Genomic DNA, 19299 nt, shown 5'->3' on the forward strand with positions numbered 1-19299 from the left:
GTCTCCATGCGACACCGAGGAGGCCCTCTGGCTCGGCCTTAGGTTGCGGGTTAGGTGGTGACGTCACCCTAGCCTTCCACTGTCTTTCTCCATGGACTCTTATATTTTCTCAAGCCAACTCCCAACACCTGAGACATGGCACCCAAAGCACATTTCATTCCTCTTGTATCCTCCCCAGCCCCCCATGTGGGGGGGATCTTAGGGGTCTGTGCACCGCCAGGGAATCACCCCCGATGGCGGGGAACCCCACACTAAACTCCTATTTGAGAGCCCACTTCCTGGGGCTTCTGACACCAGCTGACTTAGACCAGGCGAGCCCTCGGGGGGTGGGGGTGGGAGCTGGACAGGCCGGGGAGATGCTGGTGGTGATGCAGTCGCAACAGAAGCCTCAGCACCTCCCCCACCAGCTGTGATGCTGGGGGCCCTCCGGGGCCTGGGCCTTGGCCCTTCCGCGCGGCCAGGGGGCAGGTGGTGGGGACATCCAGTCTTACTGCTTAGGACCGCCGGCACGTGGTGACGGTAAAACGCAGGCTGGGTTTTCACTGGCTTTATTACCTTACAAACACTTCTGCTACCCGTGCGCCCTTGACTGCCTGTGCCTGGGCTTTGTCCGCTGGTCCCGGGCTGTGTTCACCCGTCTTTGGCCACGGGCTGCTCGTGGCGCTAAGTGGGCGGGCGAGGCAGCGTCCTCCAGGCAAGGAGGAGTCCCCAGGAAAGACTCAGCTGTGGGCCTGTGCGTGGCTGGGAACCCTCGGCAGCTCTGGGACCAGAGTCTCCTATCCTCAAGGGGCTCATGGGCGGCGGGCTGAGCAGTTGCTCCAGGCTGGTGGGGAAGGGGCTGGGGTGGGGAGGGGCCTGGGTCCCACGTCTTCTCCTGCCGCCCCCAGGTGTGGAATCAAAATGGCAAGAGCCCCTCCATCACCTTCGAGTACACGCTGCTGCAGCCGCCGCACACCCACCGCCTCCAGCCCATCTACTACAGCTTCTCGGATCCCACCTCTGACAGCGCAGAGAGCCAGGAGCTGGACGGGGCCGGGCTGGCAGGCTTCCTGCAGCACAACGCCTCCCTCTTCGGCCAGGCCTCCTCGGAGCGGCTGGGCCTGGACAACCGCCTGTTTGGCCACCGGGGCCCGGGGATCGAGCTGGGTCTGAGCAGAGGCCAGGAGAGCAACGAGGTGTGCGCGCAGGCCAGCGGCAGGGCCTGCGAGGGGCCCCCCAGGGGCAAGGGCTTCCGAGGTAACCAGGAGGAGGGGCGGGGCGGGGGGGCTCCTAGGGAGAGGGCCCTCGGGTGAAGGGTCTTCAGAGCCCGCAGCCCGCAGAAGAGGGCGGCGGCGGTGCTGGTCACGCGCGGGCTGCGGGGCAGGGGTGCCCCCCCACACAGCTCCTTCGAGGCGGGTAAGGCTATCTCCACTTGATGGAAGCGGGGACTGAGCCCTAGGGAGGGGTCTTGCCCAAGTCACGCCATCCCCATCTGCTGGGGGCAAATCCCAGAGGGTCAGACCCTATAGCCTGTGCTCTTGACCACTTGGTGGAGACAGACAGACAGACAATGCAGCAAGGTGCGGCGAGAGCTCTGGAAGGGAGTGATGGGCAACTGAGGGGTACAGGGAGGACCTCGAGCCCTTGGTGGGGGGGACCCCTGGACTGAGGGCCCAGGAGTGAGTTAAGGGTGAGCCAGGGGAGGGCTTGGGGCAGGCAGGGGACCTGCGTGGGGCGGTCTCCAGGGGAAGTGGCAGTAGGTGCAGGGGGAGACTTGGGGGGTGGACTGGGGTCCCCGAGCCCCAGGCTGGCAGCTGGGCTGTGCTCCTGAGGGCTGTGGGGGGCTGGCCGCGACCATCACTCCTGCCAAGGGCGGAGGGTGGACTGGGCTTGGGAAGAATGTGCTTGCTAACTTGGGGGCATGTTTCCGAGACCCTCGGAGTCCTCAGGTAGAAAACACTTCGGAGACTGTTAGTTCCCCGGGGCTGTGGTGGCAACCGACTGCAAGCTGGGGCCATAAAGCCACAGAAATGCACAGATTCTGTCTTCAGCCGGCTTCTCCTCTGTGTCCGTGTGTCTCCCCGTGTTCTTCTAAGGACAGGGGCATTGCTGTTAGAACCCACTCTAAACCTGTAGTGATGTGCTCTGGAGCTCTGTAGTCTGTAAAGATCTCATTTCTACAGAAGCTCACATTCTGTGGTTGTGGGGCAGGCATGCATTTGGGGAGACCCTATTCAACGCCCCTGCTGAGCTCAAGCAGGTTCCCCAACGAGAGCTTGTCTGGGTTGGCTTGCGGGCCTCCGCTGGACGATCTGGGTCCTCTCACGGGGTGGAAACCTGCCTCTGGGTGCTTCCTGGATCGGGTCTTTGCTGCAGCCCCGCCCCCCCGACCCTGGTCTGCACTACCTGCCCCCCCCACCCCCTGCAACCAGGGCAACCCTTGCCCCCCATGAGGGATCATGGGAGGTTGAGCACTCGTCTCCCCCGTAGACGGTAACGCCACCCTGACTGCTCTGGTGGGAGACCCGGACGACCGAGAGGCCGACGCCCGTTTCGCCTCCCAGGAGCTGCTGTCGGCCAACGCCATCTCTGATCAGCTGCTGGGCGCAGGCTCCGACTCCAGGGAGCTCTCCCTCAACGAGACCGTCAACAGCATCTTCTCCCAGGGTGCCCCGAGGGGCTCCCCAGCCGAGAGCCTCTACCTGGACTACGAGGAGAGCGAGGGGGCCGGAGCTTACCTGCTCAATGGGTCCTACCTGGAGCTGAGCAGTGACAGGCTGGCCAACACCTCCTCCGAGGCCCCCTTTCCCAACGCCAGCGCCAGCCTCCCCGCCTTGGCCGGGAACCGGACGCAGAAGGCCAGGTAGGTGGCCTCCCCTGCCCTGTCTGCCAGGGCTGGTTGGGGTGGGGGGGCCTGGGCAGAGGTAAGGGGGAGGGGGCCGCCCCTGCCTGGCCCCTCGGGGAGCCAGAAGCCTGGGTTTTAGCGTCTTTCCCACAAGTTAGTACCATGGGTTGAAGTTCCTGCTCTGCAATGGGGCTGGGAAGTGGGGAGGTGGACAGTCCTGTGCACCTGGGGCTGAGCATCGCCCGTACAGAGGCAGGCTTTCATCCCAGCCCCTTGTCTTTAGGGACTGGTAGGGCTCAGAGAGGTAAGTGAGTGATGCCTTTGGGGCTCAGAGCCTGGAGGCTTGGCGTCCTATGGTTCTTTGTCTGGACGGTCATTGCGCACATGGCCATCAGGCACGAGGTGGACATTCCCTGAAGGTGGAATGGCTCAGGACAACCTTCCCTGCTGGCCAGGGAGGAGACCTGGGGTTGGTCCAGTGGGGTCCCCAGCCAGGGGCCAGATCCCAGGTCAGGCACTGGGAACAAGGCCTTCTGCGGCGTTGGCTGGAGCTGCTTCTGGGTTTGGGATGTGGGAGGGTCCAGCGGTGAGGATACACTGCAGACACCTGAAAAGTCACAGCTGGGGACGCCTGGACGGTCACGGCTGGGGACGGCTGGACAGTCATGGCTGGGGACGGCTGGACGGTCACGGCTGGGGACGCCTGGATGGTCACAGCTGGCCCTGGAGGAGTCTGAGGCCAGGAGCCTCCTGGGGCTGGGGCCAGCTGGGAGCAGGGTGTCTCCAGGCCTGCTGCTGTCACTGTCCCTCCAAGAGGACAATCCTGGTGACCAGGCCCCTGTCGGCCAGAGGCTCGCAGGGCAGCGAGGCTGTTTAAGCAGACAGAGGCGGCCCAGCAGACACCAGTGTGGGCAGGGCCTGGAGGCCGGAACAAGCCCAATGGGTTTTGTTTCGTCCTGTTTTCTGCGGACCCACCTAAACCCGTTGGCTTTAGACACCAAGCCAGCGGAACCCTCGCCAGGGCTGGGTGTGCAGAGGGGGAGCATCCTTAGGGAACTGAGTTTGATGGAGTATTTGGGGTTCACTCTCAAGGTGGCACGGTTGGAGGCGACTCATCCCCAGAGGACAAGAGCAGGGGGGCTGGGCCCCTGAGCCCACAGGAGGTGCCCTTCTGGCCCTATTCTCAAGGTGTTTTTTTTTTTTCTGAGGCTCCGTGAGACTCCCCGGCACATCTGGGCCCTTCTGAGGGGGAGACTTTGCAAATGTGGACAGAGTGGGAGGTCCGGAGTCCCTGAGGCTCTGCTTCCTCTCCCAAGGCCCATTGAGGCCATCTGCTGGCCCGACATGGGTCCAGAAGCTCGCAGAGTGGGCCTCAGGGATGTGTGGGACCCAGCGGCTGGAGGGGGACAGGCTCTGAGTCTGAGTGGGATTCAGAATCAGCTGCACTTGCCTGTGTGACCTGGAGCCGATTACTTATTCTCTGAGCCTGGGGGGCTCTTCTCAGCCTCAGGGGTGTCCAGAGGACTGAATTCTATCCAGGGCACCTACCCAGGAACCAGGAAAGAGGAAGGGTCACGAATGCACTCAGCCTCCAGGGCTGGGGGATGGGCCCTCCTGGGACATGGGTGTGAGGATGGCCAGCTCTCCGATGGTCAGTCCCTGCCTGAATGGGTTTACGGAGGTGACATACAGGCTGCTGTTTAACGTGGCTAGAGGCCCGGAAAGTGCAGTGGAGATCTGGGTCACCGTCCTAGCTCGGCCCCCCTACACGCGCGCGCGAACACACACACGCACACACACGCACACCTGAGTCCCACGGGACTGGGACACACCAATGATGCTCTGTGGACCTCAGTGCCCTGTCCCTGAGTGAGGGGCTTGTTGGAGGCTCGTCAGGGCCATCAGCTCAGGCACCCCAGGATCCCCAGGATCCCCAGCCCGGGTCACGGTAGCAGCTTTCCGGTCCTTAGGTCACATTTTAAAGAGTCTCTTCCATCTGGTCCTGTGGGTTCCCGCCCCCACTCCTGGGCCCTTAGGGGAATGTCTGGGATTCAGGAACCAATACAATGACCATCAGGGCTCAGAAAGTCCCGACGGGGTGAGATGGGGCCACTGCCCGCCAGCAGCTTCAAAGGAACCGCTGGCGGAGACCAAAGATGGTCTTTGGAGATAAAGGGCTGAGGAGGCGGCGGGGGAAACCGCCAGGCCAAAATAGCCCCGGCGCTGCGAGTTGTCCAAACACAGGAAGTCGCGTCTGCTCAGGGAGGGCGCAATCCAGGCGTGGTCCAGAGAGCAAGGTTATTTTCACCTTCTTAGAACCACCTCGAACAACCAGGGGAGGCCTGACTCCAGACGCCAGGGCTGGGATGCAGACATGGGGTCTCTCTCGCAGCCTGGGTGGGGGTGGGGAAGCAAAGCTCTTTCCGAGTCTCTTAGGAACCATCCAGGCCATCCAGAGAAAGTTCCAGATGAAGGACTTGGAGTGTCCCTGCGTGATGCCCGGCCCAGCCTGGCAATCAGTGGGCGCTAGCTTCCCTCCAGACGGAGGCGGTGGCGGGCTCTTGGTCCAGCGACTTCCCGGGTGCTCCTCTCCCCAGAGAGCAGAGCATTATAGGCTTGCGATGTTGTGCAAAGACGTGTTCTGAGCAGGAGGGCCTCTCCTGTGCTGCGCTGGTGTGAACTGGGGCGGGCAGCCCCTCCAGAAAGATCTTTGGTGCTGAAAACCCAGAGGGTTATTTTGAACGGCTTGCTGTCTCTCCACCATGAGTCACGCTGCCTGCTGGCCCAGGAGTGTGTAATTAGATAAAGATGGCGCGGCTCCTCCACGGGTGAGGTGGCGGGGCGGGGGCTGAAGTCCTTGGTCCTTGTTTGTTCTTGGGGAGATTTGGAAGCCGTTGACAGGAGGGCGGGGGTCACTGCGCTGTGCGGGGCATCCGGCTCTCCCTCCCCAAGGAGGCGCTGTGGGCCCTTTGTTCAGAGTTGCCTGGTCTCGGGTGGGTGGGGGCCCATCTGAAAGGGCCCCCTCACTTTTCAGGAGCATAGGGGAGGACCTTCCGATGCCCCCTGTATGTGCGGCAAGGCCGGGGCAGGCTTGGACGTGGGGAGGGTGAGGCCACCCGGCGAGGGGTCTCGGCGGGTGTGACCCAGCGACAGACTGCCGTAGGCTATCCACTCCATCGCCTCGCCTCCTTCCTGGGCTCATGGAACCACATCAGTGAATTCATGACTTAATGTCCGTCCGTGGGTAGATTATTTCCTGGTTCTCAGAGCAGGACGTGCCTTCAAGGCCACAAGTGCAGTGTAAGAGCCATTCTTGTGAAATTCCAGAAGTTGGAAGGCAAACTCCCGGTCAAATCCAAACCAAGGTCTCTCTCACAGAATTGACGGGAAAGCCTTTTATTTATTTGTTTAGTTTTAAAGGTTTTTTTTTTTTTAATTTTTTGTTGTTATTGTTGTTGCTGTTGTAGCTCTGGACCATCTTTTAAAGGTCTTTACTGAATTTGTTACAATATTGGTTCTGTTTTTAATGGGTTTTTGGTATTTTGGCCATGAAGCATGTGGAATCTTAGCTCCCCGACCAGGGACCAAACCCTTAACCTCTGCAGCGGAAGGCCAAGTGTTAGCTGCTGGACCGCCGTGAAGCCCCTGGAAAGCCTTTCAGAATGTGCACTCTGCAAACCCTCCCCTAAGCCTGACCTCCGGGGTGACAGAGGTCCCCAGAAGGGCCCTGTGGGTGTGCCCCGTGCAAGGGTCTCGGCTTCAGGTGGTCTTCCGTCAGCCCCTCTGGATAGGAAGCGAAGCAGGGCTGGGCGGTGGGCCCATCGCCCCGTGCCCCCCGGCTGGCTCCGGGGGCGGCTGCCTCTCCGGGCAGATGCTGGGCTCGGGGAGATGTCTCTGTCACCTCCCTCAGCTCCTGCCGAGTCCACAACGAGCCGGCACGTTGGATCCCGAGGTTGGGCCCAGCACACCGACTGGTTCAAAGAAGCAAACAGTCCTAACAATAGTTGGCCGGGCCGCCTGAGTTCCGGCCAAGAATCCCAGCCCGTCGCTGGCGGGGACCCAGCCAGGCGTTCCCTTGCTCAGCAGCCCTCTCAGACCTGGGCAGAGGCGTCTGCAGGGGACGGCCCTCCCCCGTCTGCCCCCGGGGCTGGTCTGTTTTGATCCCCGGAGGCCCGGTGGCCAGGGGGCCCCCATTCAGTCAGAATCCCGGCTGGGGAAGGCTGCAGGAGAGGATTCCGGTGCCTTCCACGCACACCAGGTGCCTCTGAGGCCCCTTCCCGGGGATGGGGGAGGAGTCATCGGCGTGCTCCTGCTGGGGGGGGTGGTGAGAGGCCTGTGGGTGTGGAAGGGGCAACTACGATGGTGGGGAGCCCCAAGTTCTTCACCCACGCCCCCCAGAGCCACTGGAGGGCCCCGACAGCCGCAGGGCCGTGTGCTCAGCCCGCTGTTGAGATGGAAAATGCCAGCTCCCCCTCCCTCCTAGCCCTGCCACCCCGGGGGTGCTCCCTCTAGACAGTGGGCACTGGGGTCCCCGGAAGGGCAGCGAGGCTCTGCCCTTCTGCCCGGAGGAGGGGCTCAGGACAGGTACACACACCCGCGCCCCCTGCCCCAGTGATGAGAACCTGTGCTTCCCCGGAACTCAGCCCTTCTCTGCCTCACCCGCTTTCAGGACCAGGCCCAAGTCCCGCAAGCAAGGCGTGAGCCCCGCGGACATGTACCGGTGGAAGCTGTCGTCCCACGAGCCCTGCAGCTCCACCTGCACCACAGGTACCCGAGGCGGGCCGGGGCGCCCGCAGAGCCCACCTCCACGGCGGGCGCGAGTCTGGGCGTCGGGCCTGTGCACTTGCTTGTAGCCCCGAACTGCCCGCGGTGAGCTCATCTAGCGGTTTCCTGGCCCACGGGATGTGGCGGGACGCGGTGGCAGCCTGGGCGTCCGCGCGCTGGACCACGTAAGGGTCCAGCCGGGTGGGAGTCAGTCAGCACCCCCAGGCTCCCTCGTCCATCTTTCCGCATTCAGTACATTGTTAGGAAAAGCCTCCTCTTGGTTAAAACGTAGGAAACCTCGGGTGGTGAGGAGAAGGGGAAAGTAGGCCCGTGTGGACTATGACAGAGGAAACTTTCCAGATTCTAGGGCCTCGTCTGGGGAGGAAACAGCGGCGGGTATCGGAGGCCCTGGGGTTGCCTGGACAGACACTTGCGGTCAGTAGGTGTCAAGCCAGGGCTTGAGCCGATGTCTGTCTGCTCACTTGGCCGGCCGCCGCTGCACCAAGACGCTGGCTGGCAGCCTGGAGGCTAGGACCCCACCTGCCGCCAGCGTGGTCCCCTCCCTGTAAGGCTGGACGTTAGACCCAGGTGCCGGCCTGTGGCAAGTACAGGGGGACCCCAGGCGCTGCCGTATCTGTACCTGGGACGTGGTGTTTGTGCAAGACTGGGCTTGCTGCTGCTCAAAACGTGCGAGGTCCCTGCCCCTGCCCCTGCACTGCCACCCCAGCTGGCCAGAGCTCTGGGAGCCCCTGCCCGCTCTGGCCAGTGTGGCGGAAGAAGCAAGCGGCTGACCGGGCCCTGGGCAGCCGGGGGCCTGTGGGGGTGCAGCATCTCAGGAGATGTGGCCAGGGAAGGAGCTGGGGACGTGGCTCTGCGGGCCACTGCGGGGGCCACCGGCTCTCTGTCTCGGGCGGGAAGCCAGGCCCGCTCCCGCTACACCGTCCTTCCTCCCCCATGCAGGGCAGGTGACGGGCTGAGATTGCCCCTGATATTCTGGAGGGTTCGAGGAGGGCTTTGTCGGGGTGTGGTAAGCGCTTGGGATGAACTATTTGGTCATCCACACCCCACACTCTTAATTTCTTAGTCTCTGCTCTCTACCTGTAAGATGGGACATCCACCTATCCAAACGTGGTTATAGGGGCAGATGGGAAAGGAAAAAAAAGCAATCAGGGTCAAAGCTTGACAGCTGGCTGCCATCAGCAGGACCTCTGCTGCTGCTGCGTGCCACCAACGGGGCCTGGAGCAGCCACGGCGCTGGTCCGGGGAATGAAGTCGGGGCTGAGTGCTGGGGCGGGGTGTTGGAGGAGCCCGCTTTGAGAGCCTGCTCCTGAAGGGCAGGGTCCCATTCTGAATCGGGAGCCCCGACGTTATCCGTCGGACCCCACGCGTGCCGAGGGGGCCACAGCACATGCGGTGGGGAGCGTCTGCTGTTCCCCTTGGACATGTCCCTGCCTGGGAGGTGACAAGGCTTGAGATCCCTCCTGGACGAAGCCGCCCTGGTGGCAAGCGGCTGAGCCTGGCCCTGGACAGAAGGTGGTCCCCAGGGAGGTCGCCGCACTGTGTCTCGACGCCCACAGAGTGCTGGGCAGGGGATGGGCTGGCCCGCCCTGGGCGGCCCGAGGTGCGAAGTAGGATGCAAGAAGAAAGGAAGTGAGGAAGACAGGTTCTGGCTCTGCCGAAAGGATGCGCTCTCCTTCAGACGAGCCCGTCTGGGACTGGAGTGAGCGGCCCTGACCTAGAGTGGGTTCCCCGTCGGCCTGGAGGCACCAAATGGGGTCCAGGCGGCACTCCACAGAGGTGGTGAGCCGGGGTCCCTGCAGGATGGCTCACCTCCACACACCCTGTGGCGGGCTCCTCTTGAAATCCCCCTTTCGGGTCGCCGACCCTAGGGGGATCGGGGGAGAGGGTAGTGGTTTACAAACCTTCTGTGGCCTGTGGGGCCTGTGCAAACGTCACTGGTGATCAGCAGGTCTCCTGTGTCCTGAGCCCCGGCCATCGCAGCCATAGCAGCAAGCATTCTTTCTTTTCCTTAAAGATGCTCTTGAGAGGGGGAGAAAGGCAGGTGGATCAGTTTGGACCCCTCGCTTGAGTCACACGGGATGATTCCCGATGGTTCTCGGCATCCCCCTGGCCCAGAGCGAGGGGAGTGGAGTGGACGGGCTCTGAGACCCCCCGCCTGCGGGCAGAACAGGCCCACCCAGTCCGGCGTCGGGGCCTCCTGCTCCTTCCTTTTAGAGGAAGGGCTCGGTAAGAAGGTTTGAGAAGCCCCGCACTCAGGACTGACGCCGTGAGGTGGTGTCCAGAAGACCGGAGCTGTGCCTCCCGTCCCACCTGGGGGGTTCCCGGGAGCGGGTGAGTGGCAAGTGGAGGCCTGGAGAGTCTGACCGCCCTCACGTCACCCCCAGCCGGGGACGGCGCTGAGACCAGCAGTCCCGTCCCTCCTGATCAGGACCTCCTGTTTGCCCTGATGACGAGGCGAGAACGAGCAGATGCTTGCTGAGGGGCTGCGAGTCCTCAGACTTGGACCTCTCTGGGCCCCAGAAGTGGTGTCTCTGGAACATTCTGAGCAGGCCTGGCCAGGAAGCCAGCCCCCCGCTCAGCGACGGCTAAAGACGACACAGCCCAGCGCTGGCAGAGGGGAAGCCATGATTGCAACCTGGCTCGTCCCTCACGGAAAAAAGAAAAAATCCCCGTGTGGGCTGCCTCCCAGGCTGTTTTCATTCCATCCAAGGCTGGGGCTTGGAGAGGCAGGAGCTGCCGGCTCTCAGACACGCGCCCCTGGGCAGGGAGCGCGAGTTAGCAGGGGCTCTTGGTTTACAGGGCAGGGCAACCCCCGAGGGGAGATCATCGGGCAAGGCTGGGTCCCTGCCCCTCGGCATGCATGCGCTGGTAATAAAGACAACCCCAGCCCCTGACCCCACCCGTGTTCACGCTCACCCGAGTTGCCCTGGCTCCTTGGCAGGGAGGGAACCACGCACTGTGGAGCGAGCCTGGCCCCTGTGTCAGCCTGGTGCCTGGCATGGGGGTGTGGGGCAGGAAGACCAGAGAAGCAGAAGGTGGAGGTGGCGGTCAAGGAGTGAATAATTTTAGCTGAGGGCTGGCCCTTTACATATGGTCCCCCCACGGGATTTATAGAGTGAAATGAAGTGAAGTGAAAGTCTCTCAGTCGTGTCTGACTCTTTGCGACCCCATGGACGTTGTCCATGGGGTTCTCCAAGCCAGAATACTGGAGTGGGTAGCCTTTCCCTTCTCTAGCGGGTCTTCCCAACCCGGGAATTGAACAGGGGTCTCCCGCATCGCAGGCGGATTCTTTACCAACTGAGCTATCAGGGAAGCCCGAGATTTATAGAGTAGCAGGTATTTAATCACAAAAATGATAAAAGAAAGTTTGAGAGGGAGCTTGATAAGGACTAGGGCATGCCATGGGAGGGCAGGGAGGACCTGAAGGTCGAATATAATATCTGAGGAGTCTGGAAGGGGCTGGAATGGTTAGATTACGCATCCATGCATCCATCATCCATCCATACACCTATCCACCAACCTACCCATCCATCCATCTACCCACACGTAACAGTCATTGAATGAATGAAAATGAGTGGCACCTGGCTGTGTTTGCCTCTGAGCCTCTGTGAGGGCCATTCTGAGTTTACTGAAAGCCCAAATGACTGAGACTTCTTGGGCTTCCCTGGTGGCTCAGATGGTAAAGAATTGCCTGCAATACAAAAGACCTGTGTTTGATCCTTGGATCAGGAAGATCCCCTGGAGAAGGGACTGGTTACCCACTCCCAAGTATTCTTGCCTGGAGAATCCCATGGGCAGAGGAGCCTGGCGGGCTACAGTCCATGGGGTTGCAGAGTTGGACACGCTTGAAGCAACCAACACATCACCTCCTCGTTTCAGTTCAGGGTTTGTGACGCAGCACTGGGTGTCCAGCCTGGGCAGGATAGGCTGTGCAGAGAGGAGCTCAGGCCGTTGGGCTCAGGCAGGGAGGGAGCTCAGATGCACAGACCCGGCCTCGCTGGGACCCGCCCACAGTCTGCTCAGCTTACCTGTCGTTGTTCTGGACTGAAACCAGGAAGCGCAAGAGGCCGGGTGGATCGCCCGCGGCCCCGGGGCCCGCTTGCCGGCCTCCAGAGCTCACAGTGGGCTCAGGCGCCCTTCCCTTTCCTAAACTCAGGGGTCCTGTCGACCTACGCCATGTGCGTCCGCTATGACGGCATCGAGGTGGACGACAGCTACTGCGACGCCCTGACCCGGCCCGAGCCCGTCCAGGAGTTCTGCGCAGGCAGGGAGTGCCAGCCCAGGTACCTGCCACCAGGCCCCGGACAGGGTGTGTGCTGGGGGGCGGGTGAGCTGGGGCTCTGCCATGCCGTGTCCAGGGGGCTGCTCTGTCCTGGGGTCTCTGCTCCGTCCCGGGGTCTCTGCTCCGTCCTGGGGTCTCTGCTCCATCCTGGGGTCTCTGGTCCATCCAGGCCTCTGCTCCCTATGTATCTGCTCCTTTCTGAGAAGCTGGGTGTGCAGTCATGGGGGTCCCCTCTTCCCTTCAGTGGGGCTGGGCGCCCCAGGACACTGAGGCAGGACCCCAAGTTGGAGTTAGCAGGAGCGGAAGGTGCTCTGGCTGGAGGGAACCGCATGGGGTCGCAGCTGGGAGTGGGTGGGGGTCACTGAAGGCCGTGCCCTCCCGAGGCAGGTGGGAGACCAGCAGCTGGAGCGAGTGCTCACGCACCTGCGGTGAGGGCTACCAGTTCCGCATCGTGCGCTGCTGGAAGATGCTCTCGCCCGGCTTCGACAGCTCTGTCTACAGCGACCTGTGTGAGGCTGCCGAGGCCGTGCGGCCCGAAGAGCGCAAGACCTGCCGGGGCCCGGCCTGCGGGCCGCAGTGGGAGATGTCCCAGTGGTCTGAGGTGCGCAGGCCAGGGCGGGCGGGGGCCGAGCGGGCCGGGTGGGGGCCGAGCGGGCCTGGTGGGGGCCGAGCGGGCCTGGTGGGAGCCGAGCGGGCCCGGTGGGGGCCAGGCTGTGTGGGGGCCGTGGGCCGTGGGCCGTGGCCTGGGTGGGGGCCAGGCGAGCCGGGTGAGAGCTGGGCAGGGGTCTGCATGCAGCTAGGGCCGCCGCGAGCCCGCCCTCCCGCCGTCTCCCCGCAGTGCACGGCCAAGTGTGGGGAGCGAAGCGTGGTGACGCGGGACATCCGCTGCTCGGAGGACGAGAAGCTGTGTGACCCCAACACCAGGCCCGTGGGGGAGAAGGACTGCACAGGGCCCCCCTGCGACCGCCAGTGGACTGTCTCCGACTGGGGGCCGGTGAGGGCCGGGTGCTCAGGGGGCTGACCCGTGTGACTATGGGGGATCAGAACCTTGAACCAACACAAGCAGTCCCATTGCGATGCCCCCGTTATAAGCTCCCTGCCTGCCTCTCTCTCTTCTCCCACCTGGGTGAGATGCTCAGATGTCCACTGCGCTCCCCTCTGGGTGCTGGGTGCACAGGGGACTCTTCTGGGGTTTTAGGTGTGTTTTTCATCGAGCCTGCCATCTTTCCATAATTAGAACAGAGCGTGGTATTTAAAACAGTTACCGTGGCAACCCCCCCTCCCCTCCGCTGCTCTTCTCTCTGGGGAAGGAGGCCCGGGGGCCCTGGGAGGGGCTCTGCCTCTGACCCCGGGTGTCCCCCTGCAGTGCAGCGGCAGCTGTGGGCAGGGCCGCATGATCAGACACGTGTACTGCAAGACCAGCGATGGACGGGTCGTGCCCGAGTCTCAGTGCCAGATGGAGACCAAGCCCCTGGCCATCCACCCCTGTGGGGACAAGAACTGCCCCGCCCACTGGCTGGCCCAGGACTGGGAGCGGGTGAGTGCCCCCTGCCCGGCGAGCAGGGCCCCTCTGTCTGGGAGAGCGTTTAACTGGCTGAGAGCCAGGTGGCCAGAATGACAGGTTGGCTAAATGAGGAATTAATTGGACATGATGATGCCACAATCCGCCAAACACTAACTTGAAATAGAAAAAAACCAAGAAAGGTAAGAAAACCGCTTAAAACTTCCCAGATCTAAATAGTGAATGTTCTGTGAGGCGTGCACGGCCGATCCGTTTCCCACGACCCCGTGTTCCCGAGGTGGAAGCCCAGGGTTGGGAGTCCTTGGGCCATACTCACCCTTGGGCCCGGGCCCTGTGCATCCGCCTGTTCTCGTGACCTCTGGTGACCCGTCAAGGTCACCAGCTTGCCGTTTTCAGACGCATGGTTCCCAACCACATGGCTTTCAAACGCTTGGTTCAGGCAGATTGCTATCAGCTAATTCATCACCAGGCAAATGGTCACTGACCACTTTATTTCACAACAGATGGTTTTTCTGTGAAATTGTTTCTGATCAAATCTGTCTGGGGCCATGCGGTTATCGACCAGCAGGTTCCCAGCCAGCGTGTCATTGATCTTAGCTGTTACCCACTTGCCGTTGACTGAGCCGTTTTCACGGGCATGGCTGTGGGCCCCGTGTTCTGGTCTTCCTGACCTCTGGCCCCTGACCCCTAACCTGTCTGCCCTTTCACCCCAGTGCAACACCACCTGTGGCAGAGGCGTGAAGAAGAGGCTGGTCCTGTGCATGGAGCTGGCCAACGGGAAGCCGCAGACGCGCAGCGGCCCCGAGTGTGGCCTGGCCAAGAAGCCCCCCGAGGAGAGCACTTGCTTCGAGAGGCCCTGCTTCAAGTGGTACACCAGCCCCTGGTCGGAGGTGAGCCCTCCACTGGCCGTCCTAAGGCCAGGCCTGATCTCTGGTCCTGCCGAAAGACCTCCTCTCCCACCCCGAGTGCCCCTCACGTCCCCCGGCTCAGCCTCCATCAGGGCTTTCCCTCCCTGGAGAGATGGTCAGCGCTTCCACGTTGGCGAGCACGAGGGCTGCCTCCTCCGAGTCCTCCCGGGTCTCACCTCTGGGATCCCTGCCGCACTCATCCGGGGCCCGTTTATCGGCCCAGGTCGCTTTGGCCTTGCCTGTGGAAGCCTTTCAGTCACGCGCTTGAAGGCCTGTGTGCCTGACACTCACCATGGGGCAGACAGATCCCGAGTGGGAACTGGGAGGGTGGGGAGCCGGAGTCAAGGCAGGGACACAGAATCAGAGAGGCAGAGGGGGTGGGAGGACGGTGCGCGCCGGGCAGAGGGAAGCCAGGAGGAGTGGCAGCCGCCGGCCTGACTCTGGCCTGTGGGCTCCTTCCTCCGCCTCTGGCTGGAGGGTGGCGTGGAGCGGGGCCTCTCCACTCTTACAGCCCAGGGGTGCGTCTCGGTGGCCGTTTTTGCTGGTTCCCACGCACCCCCCTCTCTCCTGGGCTGCATCACCGGCCCCCACCTGGAGGCCCCCCTCCACCCGGGGATGCACAGCTTCCGGGGTAGGGGGGCCAGACGGGGAGGCCCAGATGGGTCTTCGCCCAGGATCCTGGGGCACGGGGGCAGGGCACCCATCACCCTGATGAGTGGGTGGGCGAGGGGTGACCAGACGGTGGGCAGGAGGACCTCTGCGTCCTTGTCCCTGGCTGCGGTGGGGTTTTTTCCCCCTGTGGCTGCCTCTGCCTGGGTCAGGGGCTTAGTAAGAGTGTGTCTTCTGAGCCATCCACCCAGGGTGGAGGAGTGGGAGCTAGGAAAGGCCAGATGTGCGTTCTCTCTGGGGGGTGGGGGATGGCTGCGGGTGCCTTGGGGCATCCCCCCAAAGGCCGATTGTTGTCTGGCTCCGTCCCCGAGGCTGGGCTGGTTCCCTCAAGCTGGGTGCAGGCATCAGGCTGGAAGCCCTCCCGGGGCCTCTGTGAATAGAACTGGTGGGGGGTGGAGTGGGGTGGTCAGGACTGGAGCCCCACCCCCAACCTCCACAGACCGAGGGCTCAGGTCCCAGCTGAGCCTGGGTGATATGGGGTCACCCACAGCAGGGGGAGCCAGAGGGAGCCAGCGCCTTTAGGATCTCAGTGGGAGGCCAGCGGGGTAACTGGGGTCAGCAGATGGCCCTGGTGTTCTGGGCAGCTTGGCAGGGTTTTCTGAGGGGAACATCTGGACAGGAAGCTGCGGGTGGGGGTGCTGGCTCTGGAAGATGTAGTTGATTGGCCCCCAGCTCTTAACTGGAGCGGGAAGCCAGTCTCTCCCTGGGCTGTGGCCCTCTGTGTCCTGAGCCTCCCGCAGCACAGGACGCTGGAGAGCTGGAACCAAAGGACCTGCCTGGGGGGAGAGATGGGGGGTCCACACCCTCACGGGGAAGCTGAGTAGTACGTGGCAGGGGGGCGGGGGCAGCAGCATCTGGTTGCCCGAGCCCCTGAGCATCCGTGTGTCCCGCGTCCATGGAGACTCAGCAACCTGGCAAGAGGAGGAGAGTCCCACCACTCCTCTGGCTGGGCCCCTGCCCCACCGGGGGCTGTGGTCACGCCGTCTCTCCCCGCTCAGTGCACCAAGACGTGTGGGGTGGGCGTGCGGATGCGCGACGTGAAGTGCTACCAGGGCACCGACATTGTCCGGGGCTGCGACCCGCTGGTGAAGCCTGTTGGCAGACAAGCCTGCGACCTGCAGCCTTGCCCAACGGAGCCCCCAGGTGAGGAGGCAGACTCTGAAGCCATGCCAGGGCCTGAGGGATGCACAGGCAGTCACCTGGGAGCATCTCTTGGCTCCAGAGACCAAGGCAGGGCGGAGAGCGAAGTCACTCTCTGGGAGTGGCCAAGTCCAGCTGGGAGCTGTGGGTGGGAAGGGCGGCAGGTGAGATCTGACTGGAGCCTGTGGCCCCCAGGAGCCAGGCCGAGACCCTCCCTTTTGCAAAGAGCATCTGGCTTCAGAAGATGCGGTGGTGGGGCAAAGGATCAGGGCCTGGACAAACTCATCCAGAGCACCTTCAAGCTGGCCACGCAGGGGCAGGGTGGCAAGGGCCTGAAGCAGGCTCTCTGGCTTGGGCACCTGGAAGATGCAGGCGCGTCCTAGGCTCTGGGTGGGCGCTAGGGCCCAGCCATGAGCTCTATTTTGGACCCACTGAGTGGAGGGGACTGGTGGGCCTCCCGGGGATGTTCAGACCTCTGGGGTGAGGTCAGGGCCTCCTCCAAATCCTGGTCCCTGGGTATCCACCTTCCCTGTGAGCGCTTCACATCACCGGTAGGGTCCTGATGTCCCTGGCGAGGGGTACAAGGGAGAGCTCCAGGAGAGGAGGTGGATGGGGCGGGGCGGGGGTCCTGCCGCGTCATCCCCCCGACCACCCCACCACCTGCTGATGCGCTGTGGTCCCTTCCCCAGATGACAGCTGCCAGGACCAGCCGGGCACCAACTGCGCCCTGGCCATCAAGGTGAACCTCTGCGGCCACTGGTACTACAGCAAGGCCTGCTGCCACTCCTGCCGGCCGCCCCCCTCCTAGGCCCGGCAGCTGCCCCTCAGAGACTGAGCACCCTGTCCCTGGGGCACAGCAGCCCCTCCATGGACACCTTCCTGCAGGGCGCCCAGCTGTGAAGACGTGACACTGAGCCCCTGCTCTCCCTGGGCAGGAGAGCCCCCCACCCCCGGCGCGCCCGTCGGCCCCCCTCACCCCGGGACAGAGCTGCGAGGATGGCTCCCCGCCCCCCCAGAGGCCCGGGATCGCCCCGTCTCCCTTCGGGGCTGCAGGCCCAGGAGACGGCAGGGGCTGCAGGGGGAGCCTCAGGCCCTGACCCTCCCGGTGACTCCTGCAGGGTACTTGTAATCTCACAACTTAGCATCGCTCGCCTGCCCATCGAAGCTCCTGGCATGGAAGGACCCACCGCACTTTATGCCCGGGAGGGGCGTCTTTCTCACGGCCCCGAGGCTGTGCTGCTGTCCGTCAGTAATCTCTGTATGTTAATAAAGTGGTCGTATTTATGGCGGCATCGTGGGCTATCCGGGGCTCTGAAAGAAGGGGCAGGGTGTCTTCTGGGCTCACCGCCCCGGGAAGGTCTGATGCAGCCTCGGATCCGGGACCGGGTCTGGGACCAGGGCTGGGTCTGGTTCTGAGGCTGAGACTGGGTCCGGGACTGGGGTTGGGGCTGGGTCTGGGGCCGGGGCCGGGTCTGGGTCCGGGACCAGGTCTGGGTCCAGGGTCGGGTCTGGTTCTGAGGCTGGGACTGGGTCCGGGACTGGGGTTGGGGCTGGGTCTGGGGCCGGGGCCGGGTCTGGGTCGGGCTGGGGCTGAGGGCGGCTAGGGCTGGACTGCAGTGTCTTCCCTGAGGAATGACATTCGGGGAAAGCAGACAGAAAAAGGTGACAGGTGAGTGAGCGCCTGCAGGGAGGGGCTCAGGGGCTTTGGACTCAGTGCTGGAGTCAGAACTGAGCCGGTCTCGTGCCTCCCGACTGCTGCGGGGCCTGGGGGCCCGCAGGGCGCAAGGGACCTCCCCACCCTGGGGGGAATGGTCCCACCTTGGGGTGCGCTGGTAAGAACACAAGGGGCGAGGCAGGCAGGGTGGGGGGCACCTTGTGGGCCCACGTCGGGGGCTCAGGAAACGGTCCTCATTACTGCTGCCGGGCCTCTTAGACGAGCCACTTCATCTGGACTGGCGGGTGCTGGGACACCGGCGGGCTTCCCAGAGGAGGTGATGTTTCGGCTGGTCCAGCCTCAGGAGTGACTCTACAGCCTCCAGGGAGAGGGGTGGGTGTTTACGATGCTGAAAGCACCTTGGTTTGGCTGCAGCGGAGGAGGGAGGGTCTGGCTGTCCACCGGCTGAGGGACAGTGAGCCGGCCCTGGGCGCGTATGCCACGGGGAGGGTCTCCGTCGGGGGCAGGGATTGGGGAGGTGAGTGGCTGTCAGGCTGTTTCGCTGGGGTGCAGAGCCTTCTGTTCCCAAAACGGGATAAGAGCAGGGTGGGCTGCAGTGTTTAGGACAGCGTCACAGGTGGGTGTGTGGCCATGAAGGTGGAGGCCTGTGGAGTGGGCTCCCTCAAGGTCAGCAGCTCGGTTCCAGCGGAGGTGGGATCATGGCAGTCCAGGGGCACAGGGCTCCCTGACACACCCCACCGTCACGCCCAGTCACTCCCCGCCTTGCTCCTCCTGCCCACTGCCCCCTCCTCCTCTCCTGACAACTCCCCACCCCAGCACTCATTGCGTGCATCGCGTGGGTCAGGTTCTGCGCACAAAGCATCGCCAGCACCTCCTCTAATCCTCCTAAGAGCTCTGTGACTCCAGTGCCATTGCTGCCCATCGTGTGGATGGTGAGACCGAGGCCCACAGAGGCCAGTCACTCGCCCCAGGAGCCACAGCGACTCACCCCCCAACCCACTCTCCAGGACCTCAAGGGTTTTAGGCCAGTGGTTTCCAATCTTGAAAGATCGATACAGTCACTCCAGGAAAGTCAAAATCCAACGTGGCTGCGACCACGACCAGCCCCTCTGGGCAGAGCCTTGACCCCTGGGGCTGGACGGGAAGGGAGGGCCCACTCTGTCTGGGTTGGGCTGGATGTGGCCCCTCCCAGGAACCTCAGGAGAGGGGTCTGGGTCGGTCTGGAATCCCAGGCGGACTAAAGACAGCACGCGAGGTGTCAGAGAGGAGTTTTATTGGCTCTCGATTCTGTCGGGGAGCGGGCAGCTCCCCTCCGTCTCCATGGCGGAGCTGAGGGAGAGCTTGGATGGGTGTGTGCGTGTTGGTGATGTCAGATGGATCTAGGAATCTATACAGAGGCCAGAGACCAGAAAAGGAAACAGGAGACCACGCAGAACAGCCACGGGAAGGGCCACCTCCGGACCCTTCCCCCACCCCCCCCTCCCCACCCCCACC

The 19299-nt window shown here is 63.2% G+C and overlaps 1 protein-coding gene across 2 annotated transcripts in view; it reads left to right on the forward strand.

The window, feature by feature from the left end:
• Positions 1–17414, forward strand: part of ADAMTSL2 (ADAMTS like 2) — a 33274-nt gene extending 15860 nt beyond the window's left edge. For both annotated transcript variants that reach the window (XM_019971137.2, XM_070799641.1), the window contains exons 10-19: positions 888–1236; positions 2470–2842; positions 7494–7591; positions 11766–11892; positions 12279–12492; positions 12730–12885; positions 13258–13428; positions 14127–14303; positions 15989–16133; positions 16820–17414. In XM_019971137.2, coding sequence (XP_019826696.2) covers positions 888–1236; positions 2470–2842; positions 7494–7591; positions 11766–11892; positions 12279–12492; positions 12730–12885; positions 13258–13428; positions 14127–14303; positions 15989–16133; positions 16820–16938 — 1929 coding nt within the window. In that variant the 3' untranslated portion in view covers positions 16939–17414. The remainder of the gene's footprint in view (positions 1–887; positions 1237–2469; positions 2843–7493; positions 7592–11765; positions 11893–12278; positions 12493–12729; positions 12886–13257; positions 13429–14126; positions 14304–15988; positions 16134–16819) is intronic.
• The last annotated feature ends 1885 nt before the right edge of the window (positions 17415–19299 follow it).

This window comes from Bos indicus, chromosome 11 (genome assembly GCF_029378745.1).
Source record: "Bos indicus isolate NIAB-ARS_2022 breed Sahiwal x Tharparkar chromosome 11, NIAB-ARS_B.indTharparkar_mat_pri_1.0, whole genome shotgun sequence".
Lineage (NCBI taxonomy): Eukaryota > Metazoa > Chordata > Mammalia > Artiodactyla > Bovidae > Bos > Bos indicus.